We start from the raw sequence: 11,288 nt of genomic DNA, 5'->3' as shown, positions 1-11,288 counted from the left end.
ACCGCATGAATGGGATTTTTGATTAAAATATTAGTCAAGTCAACTTTAACTATACATTTAGTTCATTTAATTTAATTGGCGTATACTAAAACTTAAAATTATTGCTTTTTCAAAGTGCCTACCTTTTTTTTGTTTTAGCGAGATATCTATTGAAATGAAAATAAATACAGCTTGGACAGCATTATACTTTTAAGTTTTAATAATCCCAAGCCCCTCCTCCCTTCAAATATGCGCCAATGCTTAATTTAATGATTTGATTGTCACTCGTTCAACCAAAAATATAATTTTAGTATGAAACCATTCTAATCGTAAATTATGTAGTTGGTATAACTTATATATACATATATATATATATATATATATATATATATATTTTTTTTTTTTTTTTTAAAGTCAGTAACCCCTAAATTTTAGGTAATCAGCACTGTAGTGGGTCTACATCTAGAATTGCTTACATTGTATTGTTGGTGTTTTAAATCAACAATTCATTAGATTCTTACTAGAGAAACTCAAGTTATTTTTATACATTAATTTGATTCTTATATATTTTGTACTCTGGTCTCTGGATAATTTTATAGCTCTAAGAATATAATTTATTTCCGTGTAATAATGTTTTTGTAAATACAGATTGTTTCCCTCTTGATTTCTGTTATTAATAATTGAGTGATACAGAATAAGAAGAAATAAAAACTACTCATTTTAAAATTACATAACACGTGTTTATTTTTTTTTTTTATTACAAAAAGTATTAAAGAAAGGAGCAATTCCATTCAATTTTAACGAACCTGCATATCCAGTAACTATAAACATAAAGGTAATTACTATTGATTTTCATAAGAAGTTAACAAAATGTATTAAGTTATATAATATGATCTTTAAACAGCGGCAAAGTAAATTAATCAATTGGAAAAATAATATTTTGTAATGTTTTTTTTTTTATGAAACAATATGGATGTTATTTATTATAAATTATAATAATATATTAAGCACACATTCGCTACATTTTTATTCAAAATGCTGCAAAAATACTATCTATTGTATTTATTATCAATGGCTATGCTCAGAAATGCGATCGACGATTCTCGAATGTAATTGTTTTCTACCGATTACATAGTATATATACAACTTCAAGTCGTATCATTATCACCGAGGTCGGTAGGGGTGGTGACACACAAACTCACCATAAGGTGACATATGTCCGTGGTTGTTGAGAGAACCGGAGAGGACTAGGGTCGAGGACATCAGACTAGACAGACACCGTCCACACGAAAGTGTGATTGGGGGGCAACAAGGAAAAGAAGTCAGTCTCGAGTCTCGCGGCCTACTAGATATGGTAGATCTAACTACTGGAGCCTCACAGTAGGGTGGTATACACCATATCGAAAAGTGGTTGCATTGATGCAACCCCCACACCACACGCCATGGAGGCAACTATAGGTAATTTTGCAGTTAAGTCATTCACCACTCATCGTTGCGACCTCGGTAAAAATTTGTTTGTCCCAAGGTATTTTAAAAAATTTTTTCACGTAAATATTGTATTGGAATTTATTTGGACGTTTTGGTTTTTCATTACAGAACTTTATGTACTTCAAAAAAAGTCCAGCAGGGCAAGATGCGGGCGGGTAGTACGAGCACGACTATTGTCGTAGCAGTAATACCACTGCGAGAAATATAAATTATTGTTTAATGAATTGTACATTATTTACTTTTGTCTCTTTTATATTTTCATCTTTGGGCAATCTGAAGACGTCTCAATAAATATTTGTGATAACATGCAATACGTTTATAATAAGACCTTCATATTTGATTTTATCGGCATTGTGAATTTGGATTGGGCTTCTACAATTTTACTGTAGTCCGTATGCAATTTGTTTTACTGTAAAAGTTAGAAATTATTCAAATTAGGTAATTTAGTAGCCGCAAAACTGGACACAGAAAAAAAATCAAGAATACACTTTTAGTAAAAAACCTATCTGGTTGTAACATTGCAGATGGTATAATACTTTAAATAAAAGGTTAACTTGATAAAAAAAAAAACAACGCTAAAATTGAAACTTAAACTAACATAACAAAAACGAGTTACAAAAATATATTATTTATATTTATTGTTTTTTTATTCTTTTGGTGAAAATTCATAATACATAATAATATCCAACAAACTATGACTTTTATTAAAAATTATAAAAATTATATTTTTAATTTATAATTTAAGTAAAAAAAAAATCATTTTTGATAAAATAAATAATACATTAAAAAGATACACACATATTTTTTTATGCTTTAAAATTAATATAGGTATATGATATTATAGTATATTCATCTACCTGCAGAAGAAAATTTTATTTTAAATTCTGCAAGATTTAATACTTGTCCAAATTCATTAGACGATTCCATTGAAATGAAATGACTCAAATTGTGCTGTTTATCTAAAAAAAAAAAAATTACAATAACTTTTTAAATGAACACATTAGTTTTTTAATAATATTTGATAGAAATATTTAGTTCTTGATAATAATAGTCAACCTTTATTTAAAATTGGTGGATAAGAAGGTGGCGGTGATAACCATTCATTATTGTTATTAAGCATATGTCTTCGATCAGATGAAAGGGTAAAAATGTACTTTTCAGCTTCTATCACTCTGAAATAACTAAAAAAAAAATATATATATATATATTATTTAAAAAATTGGTGTAAAAAATAAATAGGTTATATTATTAATCAAATATTTATATACCGTCCATATTTTGAATATCTAGGATCATCTTTTATAGCTTCTTCAAAGTATTGAGAAAATGTAACTGGGAATGGCAACGTAGTATCTAAATCGAGTACCTGAGTTGTATCTTGGTAATTGATCATTAAGAAAACATGATAGTCCTAAAGAATAATAATATATAAATACTATTGTAAAAATAATTGTTATTATAAATAATTAACAGTATTATATTAATAATAATTTTTACAGTACATTATAAAAATAAAATAATATTTTGCTTAAAAAAAAATGTGAAAATAAATAAGCTCTGCTAAATAGCATACTAATTGTGGTCCAATTGTGACCATAATACATGAAAGTATTTAGATAGATATTAACAATAATAATATAATACACTATATTTCTGAATTATATTTGAAATATCCATTAATTAATTATATTACCAAATATTGTTTTAATAACATATTTACCCAGAAAACAAGCCCTCCTTCTTGTTCACTGCATTGTTGTTTCCAAAGTGGTACACATTTATTAGAGTTAGAAACAAAAACAACGTAGCATTTCCAATTGGACACATTTTTATTTGCAACCAATATATTTTTGGCTAAATGCCACACATTTTCTTCGCTGTAAAAAAAAAAAAAAATGAAATATTGTAATTTTTAATTTTTAATTAACATAAAATATACTATATGGTATAAATAATAATTAGATATATTATTATAAGAGTTAAATTACAAATTATAATTATTTTGGCTGTTTGATAATTATTAATGAGATCAATTTAAAAATCTTCAACTGAATAAATAAATAAGAACTAAGACTGAATAAATAAATACGTACCAATAACATGATGTATAAATGCACTCACTTTTGAGGGGAATTGACATATTTTTATTTAAAATTGAAAAATAAAACATAATACATTCTACAGTCTACACAATATAAAATTTGTTGAAAAAACAATAAGAATAACAAATAACAATTATACGCCGGCAGAAACGGACATTACGCTGTTATCACCGTTATCGCTGTTATCACTATTTTATTAACTATCCTTAATTGGGTATTTTTTTTTCAAAACAAACGCAATTGGTATCGTTTGATTTGTGTCACTTTTTGATAAAAAATAGATACAAGATAACAAAATTTAAAAATAAATTAGGCCAATTGTACAAAAAAAAACATTTAATTAATTGCTACTAATAATTGTTTCTCAATGTAATAAGCCTCAATTTATTGTTGGCCAGAGTCTAGAGCTAAATGAACAATGATTTTTATTGTGTTTATTAACGTATAAGTTGTAACATGAAATAATGTCTAGCAACATTACAACTCGTAGTGATGTCCTTTGCATTTCCGATCATAAGCCTATGATTACATGTAAGTATGAACTATTTTCTCAATGGTAAAATATGTTTTACCTATATGTATACTTTTATTTAGATGCTGGTGACAAAGAATTGTTCGAAGGGTTGAAAACCGTTTTCAGTCAATCACTTGGCCAAGAACCAATCGAATGGAGACGTTTGTATGGTAGACCCATGAAATTAGTCACATTATCTACGGATTTTGTTCCTTTCAATAAGGATGCAGTTGCTGAGCAGATTAGTAGCCGAAATCTGGTTGGTCGGCCGATAATGCATACATTTTGGACACAGTGTTTGGTATGGCATTACAGTATTTTGTTTAAAATACTATAGAATGAAATAGAATTTAAATTTAAGCTTAACAGTTTTCAATTATGATACATAAAATATGCATTTGTAATAATTATAAATTGAATTTTAAACAATAATGCTTTGATTATAATAACTTTTTCTATTTCAACAATTTCATACCTATTAGCTTCAATGAAAAGCTGAAATAAGTTTAATTTTTCCCTCAGTGACATTTTAATCACTGGATTTATGTGTTAATAAATCTGAAATAATACATTATATTGTATACTTAAATATTGTGGCCAAAAGTTGATATAATTCAACCCTTCCATTTCAAAATCTCAAAAAAACAGTCTAAAAATTAACACATTTTTTAACATTATATTATGTTATATTATCCACAAAGTTACTCTGTTTTTATTTTCATTTAATTATATTATGGTCTGAAAGTTAGACTGCTGAAGGTTAATCTAGCATATACCTTTTTATGTATACAATTTTTAAAAAAAATGTTTTGGAATGAATTTATGGTTTATGGTGGCTATATTAATTTTAATATTATCTTACATCTATGGTTTATTGTTAAATTTTATTCAAGATGTCTTGATATATTTGATAATTTAGGATATGGAAGTCTATAAATCATTACTTAGAGATGAAATTGATAAATGGATGACTGAAATGAACAAACACAACATAATTGATTGGGTGATTATTGTAGTTGAAACTTATGATCTGAGAAAACACAGCAAGCTTTTACCTCGAACAACTGTATTTGATAAAATCAAAAGTGACTTTGCTGAAAAGAAAGCAGATCGGTAAGCAGTATAGAACTTTTTAAATGCTTAAATATGTTTGCGATTGACACACATAATACCATGTATACCTTATTTCATGCATATTTATTTATATATTTTTAGATGTTTATCCGTTATAAATCCACCTAAATCAGAATTAAGATGTGGTAGTAGTGCTTGGCGAGCACTGATAACCAATGTTCGTCTTCTAACTTTATCTGCTTTTGACAGATTATTTTTAAAATATGAAGATAACATACGAAATTACCGGGAACAGCGTAATGATTCATCTTGGAGTTTTTGCAAGTATTTTTTATATCAGGTAATTCTCAATTGATTCTCATTTGTTTCAATAGCTGTAGATAAGAACTTTTATATTTCGCCTAACTTAATTTGTTTAGGAAGAATTGGCTTTTGCTCTAGAAATGCTTGGACTCCATGATGAAGCTCTAATTCAGTATGATGAACTAGATGCCATGTTTACTCAATTCATATTGAATTCTCAAGTTGGAAGTAAGTACAACTACATTTTTTTCTTTACCGTGAGTAATTTTATATTCATTTTTTATTTTTATAGACGTTCCTCAGTGGTTGACTGAATTTCAAGGTGTTTTAGAACGCTGGGCCGCCGTATTATTTATGGAAAAAATTAGCCGGAGTCAAAGAGAAGCCATTAAAAATAGAAAATTATCATTCCTTGAATTTAGATGTTATTTATTTTCTCGCCAGGCATCTCTACTAATGGCTGCTCCAAAGCCTTGGCTTGTATTTACATATTTTTATTATTTACAATAAATTTCTTAAGCTTTTGTGATGTTCTTACATTTTTTTTTTAGGTAGCAGAAAGAGCATTAAAGTTCCTCCATCAGGCAGTTAGTGATTTGAAGACATTAGAAATCGAATGTCCACCTGGTTCAGTTGCATGTTGGGTTTTACAGTGTTGTACACAAATTCTGCTTATTTGTCAGTCGGTTAAAAATTCATTGACTTTAGAAGAGTGTTCATATCACACCGCTCCACTTTTGTATTATTCTCTAAAAAAAGTATGCAATACTTTAACAAATTGTTTATTGATATTGAGTTATTTAATGATTTATTTATTTGTGTTATGATAGTTATACAAATTGGGTAGTTTATGTGGTTTACTACCAGGTGATGTCCAAACCACTGAACAACTTCACACCGTACAAGTTTTATGTAGTGGCATGCAAAGTGGCCATGACTTGTCTGCTGCGACTGAATCGGTGGCAACACTTAAAACTGCCCTCTCGTCATCGGAAGCGTTTAGTATACATTACTTGGTAAATAAAAAATAAACTGATATAAACTGTCTACCTTAAGTAAGTAAATACATTTTGTATTTTTTAAAAATAATTTTCAAGGAAGTTGCCGAATTAGCTATTAGCACTTACAAACATAACAAGCTAATGAGATGTGCCCATAGTTTAGTTGGTTTGGAATTAGCCCAATTTTACACGCTATCTGGAGACACCACCAAGCGAACAATGTTTTTAGTAAAAGCGCTCAAACTGTTTGAACAAGATAATTGGAGGTTATTAGCAGTTCAAACAAATTTAGAATTAGTAAAATGCTTCAAAAAAATTGGAAATGTTGATCAGTAAGTTTTTTTTTTTTAAATTTACTTTACTAACAAATAGTTTAGACCAATTGTTTTATAATGTAAAACGTGTAGTTTTTAATAATATCACTTGTATATTTCAGATTCGTAAAAACATGTTTACAAATAGCTTCTTCGTCTGAATGCAGCATAGAAGTTAGGGAAGACCATTTTGATCAGTTATTAGATATGATTAAAGTATCAAACGTAGGTGAGTAACAAAAGAAAATAAGCATTTAAGTAGAGTCGATCGATATCTTTTAAACAGATTGGGCATTATTCGAATAATAACTAGCTGAAGCGATAAATAAAAAATTATCTTTTGTTACACAGTTTATTATTTGATTAGTTACGACAAAATTATTTGTTATTTATTACTAGATCAATAATTTTTTTATTCATTATTTTAAGTGTTTTAAAATAAATTTGAAATGAACTAAGTTCGGTAGTATAATGTGTTTCTCTAAATAATAAAAAATAAACAGATTGTCTATTATTTATTGAGTTACGAGAATCGTTTTATTCCCAAATAAAACACTATTTATTATTCAATTTAAATTTTGCCCAATACTGCTTCTAAAGCTATACAATTAGTTACACCTTTATTTGTGTAATTTGTTAATAGAATGTTTGTATCCAATGGATGATGTCATTATACTGGATCGGATAGTTATAGAAAACAGTAATGATGTAAACGGATCTCCATTGCTAGTGTCATTGAAGTTTAAATGTAATCTGCCTAAAACCATAGTCTGTCCAAAAGTTGCCATATCGTTAATTCTTGGCTCTACCTTAAAGAAAAAAAAAAGTAAAGTTGTTATGCCAAAAAATACGACAAACAGTTTCGATATTAAAAAAAGTAATAGACTACCTATAACTTATAATCATATATATCAACAAGATGGTCATTTGGCATCCACCGGTACTTCGTGTCAAAACATGAAATCGTATCTAAGGTAGGTAGTATTTATTTATTTTGTTTGAAAAAAAAAACACATACAAATTTAATTTTTAAGATTTGTACCTTCTTAGTAGAAAAATATTTCTTTAGTCTGTTACATCAGTGGTTCTCATCCTTTTTAAAACTGTCATTCTCCCTGAGCAGCCCCCCCCCTTCCCCCATGTAAAAATGTGTTGAATTGTAAAATTCAAAAAAAAATTTGATAATACAAATAAAAATGGTATGATTGAAAAGTATTCTATATTAAAAAAACTAACAAGTTTGCCGCCCCACAGCATCTACCCTACCCACTGAAAAACATTGATCTAAATGTGTACAACAGAACTTGGTAAACAAAATTATCTTTATGTGGGATAGGTTGGGATATATTTGTGTATTGTTTAGAATAAAAAAATGTATAATTTAAATTAATAAAAATAAAGCAGTTCAAAAAATATGAATTAGTAAAATTTGGAACTGTTAACTGTATTATAGTTTAATTTTTGTTTGGTACATTAAAAAAATGTTTGTTTGATGTAAATAAATTTAATCTATTTATGTTGGTATTTTAAATTGTTCACTAGATAAGTTATTTATCTACATGTATGATTACATACTAAAATGTACGGATGTTTCCCTATCTCCTCGTCAAGCTTACCTTTGGAGATAAATACGACAAAGCTAAACAAGGCTTGATATTCTTTATGTAACAATTTATAATTCATATGTGATTTTTTAAAATGGAAATTTTGGTACATTTCTACAGGCGACAAGATAGTCAAAGAAGGAAACCTTCAGCTATTTGTAGTAAAAATGACTTTTGTGATACAATTTCTGATGAGAATGTGACTATTGTGCCAGGAATTAATAATATAAATTTAACATTACATGTAAGTACATTCAAAATAAAATTGGTTCTTTATAGTGAAAAAAAAAAAAAAGTAATATTTTTTATTTTTTTGGTCTGCAATCGAATATTAAAATAGTTTGTATAATTTTTTAGGATTCAAAAAATAAGGAATCTGGAGTTTATTTTCTCGATAAAATGTCTATTGTTGTTCAACATAAACTAGAACTGTTGACCAACATGCCAACTCTAATGTTTGAGTTAAAAAATACTTCTCCTAAAGCCTGGCTCAATCTCTCCGATGGAAAACGATTGTTTGCTGGGATCGAAGAAGTATCTATACTTTGTCTTCAGTTCGGCACAAAATCAAAAAAAGTATATATAATATATTACAACATGATTAAACTGTTAATTGCTAAAATAGTAAAATATACATATTTTAGATCATTGATAAAATTAGGTTACATTCTACACCTGGCCTGACTTTTTGTCTCGCCGATGATTCCGATTTCAGTTCTGAAGCTTATATCGATCCAACTTTATTAAAAATAAACTCGAGACATTCATTATCTGTGCCCATAACACTGTTGGCGCTACTACCCCCATTAAAAGATCATTCTGGGACTGTGCAACATAAAGTAAATCATTACTATGGAATTCTATAATATTTCCTGATACTTTTATTTTTATAATTAAAATTGTTATATGCATTATTTAGTTATGGGTGAAATGTGATAATTTATCCGATAACAAAGAAGTGATGTGCGTTTCTATTGACTTTAGTCTGCCACTAACCGTATTTCATCGCATACATACATGTGAGTTTCGCAAGTTTATTGGTATTAACATATGTTGTCACACTCAGTGGCCCTTGGCATTGACTAAACCCACAATCATTGGGGTCAGTCAACCTCCTACCATTACAGCTGTCAAATTAACTTCATTGAACCCGTCGTTTGACACACTAACTGTAAGTATAAGTTAATATATTTATTAACATTACAAGTCATCTGTAATTTTTTATGTCTACTTTATCTGGTTTTTTTTTTAATTGGGTTATATATAATATGAGGGGTTTAAATTTAGGCTGAAGAGTGCATGCTGTGGACTTGAAGAACTTCTATTGTTCCCCTTCAGAGGTATTTACCTCAAAATAACAGCACTAATTTTATTTTTTGTAATTTTTGCAAATTTTTATTATTTAATTAGTTTTGTTTATTAGACTAGTAACCTATTGTAATTATTGTCAGCTATTTATTTTGTCATTTTTTTTTTTTTTTTTTTAATACGGTGATGGACTTGATGAATTATCTAAACTGTTTTTTATAAAATCATTTTTTTATTTTAGCATTTGAAGAATGGTGAAACGATTGGTTATTTGTGGGAAATTGATTTGTCATCTACAGAAAACAACACAATGGGTACTCTAATTGAGCCCCTTAAATTTAATTTTCAACTAAAATATTCATCGACCCATCAAGAAGAGAGTTCGCATGAATTAAAATATGAGTTTATGGTTAACAATTACAGGGTAATTTACATTTGTTTTAATTTGATAAACTTTATCATCAAATGATTTTTATAAATTATAATATATAAATATTAAAATAGACTCAAGTGGTGATTGAAAGTGGTGTTGAAATGGCCGGGAAAAATGGAGAATTCTGTCGTGTAAACACAGTTTGTTCATATATAGCAAATTTTAAAAGAACTGCTCTACCAAATAATCCAATCGGAGAAATTTCATTCAAATATGAAATTGTTGCGGATAAAACTATGTGGGCAGTTTGTGGACGTGGATCTGGTATGTACATTTAAAATTGTTTGTAAAAAAGTTTAAGTTTGCTGTATAAAATATTAGTATGTATTGATGCAAAAACAATGAGTATAAAATAGTAATATAATCATTAAGCATGTTTATCCTCATCATATTTATAAAATGTATAAAATATTTAATATTTTGTTATATAAAATAATTTAATATACCTAAAACGTATTAAAATTTGCAATTTATTGTTGTTTTTCAGATGTTATTACATTTTCCCCTAATTCATTAACTCAAAGTGTATCAATTGAAATAATGCCATTGATAAGTGGATTTTTGCCAATACCTACATTGAACCTGTATCAATATTATCCTTCTAATATGCGTCAAAATATTGGTAAGTTAATTTTTGTACTTTTTATACCAATCTATTAGTTTAACAGTTACCATTAAATACAAATACTGTGTCAAAAAACTGGATAAAAAATAATGCATTTTCATTTGTTATATAATTACATTTATTTTATTATACTTCAAGTACGAATGCCAATACTTACTTATAATGAATTAACATGTATATAATGTTTGGTGTTTATTATTTTAGAATCTAAGATGGCTCCTTTTTCCTCTTGTCAAGTGTATAACGCAAGTAAAGGAGTCCAAGCACACGTATTACCACGAGTAACTACAGATGCCTAATTATTCTAATATTATTGTAAACAAATTCTCCTCAGTCAAATTGCTCATGTTAATTACATAGTAGCTATATTTTTAAGTTTATTATTCTATACAAATATATATTAAAGTATAAAAAAATATATTTATATAAACAAACCTATTTTTTTTTAATATTCTTGTTGCCATTTGGTTTTTATAAAAAAAAAAATATATGCTTCTGTACAGGGTTAATTTATTGAAAATTGTTGTTTATTGTATAGAAATT

The 11,288-nt window shown here is 27.5% G+C and overlaps 2 protein-coding genes across 2 annotated transcripts; one reads left to right on the top strand and one right to left on the bottom strand.

Annotated features, from left to right (window-relative positions):
* Positions 1-1,545: 1,545 nt before the first annotated feature.
* Positions 1,546-3,708, bottom strand: LOC126846680 (protein N-terminal glutamine amidohydrolase). Its single transcript, XM_050586401.1, has 6 exons — positions 3,561-3,708; positions 3,188-3,344; positions 2,736-2,878; positions 2,524-2,648; positions 2,325-2,426; positions 1,546-1,876 (listed from the first exon to the last, which is right to left on the bottom strand). The coding sequence occupies exons 1-6, from the start codon at positions 3,635-3,637 to the stop codon at positions 1,848-1,850; spliced, it is 633 nt and encodes a 210-aa protein (XP_050442358.1). The 5' UTR covers positions 3,638-3,708; the 3' UTR covers positions 1,546-1,847.
* A 159-nt stretch (positions 3,709-3,867) lies between these two features.
* LOC126846213 (trafficking protein particle complex subunit 10) lies at positions 3,868-11,235 on the top strand. Its single transcript, XM_050585465.1, has 19 exons — positions 3,868-4,100; positions 4,164-4,384; positions 5,003-5,196; positions 5,299-5,497; positions 5,577-5,688; positions 5,753-5,940; positions 6,012-6,218; positions 6,291-6,476; positions 6,558-6,793; positions 6,898-7,004; positions 7,419-7,749; positions 8,500-8,623; positions 8,737-8,955; positions 9,024-9,218; positions 9,299-9,550; positions 9,929-10,111; positions 10,192-10,384; positions 10,608-10,742; positions 10,950-11,235. Exons 1-19 carry the CDS (start codon positions 4,034-4,036, stop codon positions 11,042-11,044), a joined length of 3,444 nt encoding a protein of 1,147 aa, XP_050441422.1. The 5' UTR covers positions 3,868-4,033; the 3' UTR covers positions 11,045-11,235.
* Positions 11,236-11,288: the final 53 nt, after the last annotated feature.

This window comes from Adelges cooleyi, unplaced genomic scaffold (genome assembly GCF_023614345.1).
Source record: "Adelges cooleyi isolate 19-005CV unplaced genomic scaffold, UGA_ACOO_1.1 ACOO_flye_CR_arks_rails_tigmint_CR_PRNA_9, whole genome shotgun sequence".
In the NCBI taxonomy this organism is placed as follows: Eukaryota; Metazoa; Arthropoda; class Insecta; order Hemiptera; family Adelgidae; genus Adelges; species Adelges cooleyi.
This window is presented reverse-complemented; position numbering and strand designations above follow the sequence as displayed.

Coding starts and splice junctions, on each gene's coding strand:
- LOC126846680 (XM_050586401.1), bottom strand. CDS start 3,637: ATGTTTTATTTTTCAATTTTAAATAAAAATATGTCAATTCCCCTCAAA. Junction 3,345..3,560: donor ATTTATACATCATGTTATTG/GTACGTATTTAT, acceptor TTTTTTTTACAG/CGAAGAAAATGTGTGGCATT. Junction 2,879..3,187: donor AAGGAGGGCTTGTTTTCTGG/GTAAATATGTTA, acceptor ATTATTCTTTAG/GACTATCATGTTTTCTTAAT.
- LOC126846213 (XM_050585465.1), top strand. CDS start 4,034: ATGTCTAGCAACATTACAACTCGTAGTGATGTCCTTTGCATTTCCGAT. Junction 4,101..4,163: donor TCATAAGCCTATGATTACAT/GTAAGTATGAAC, acceptor ACTTTTATTTAG/ATGCTGGTGACAAAGAATTG. Junction 10,112..10,191: donor TTATGGTTAACAATTACAGG/GTAATTTACATT, acceptor ATATTAAAATAG/ACTCAAGTGGTGATTGAAAG.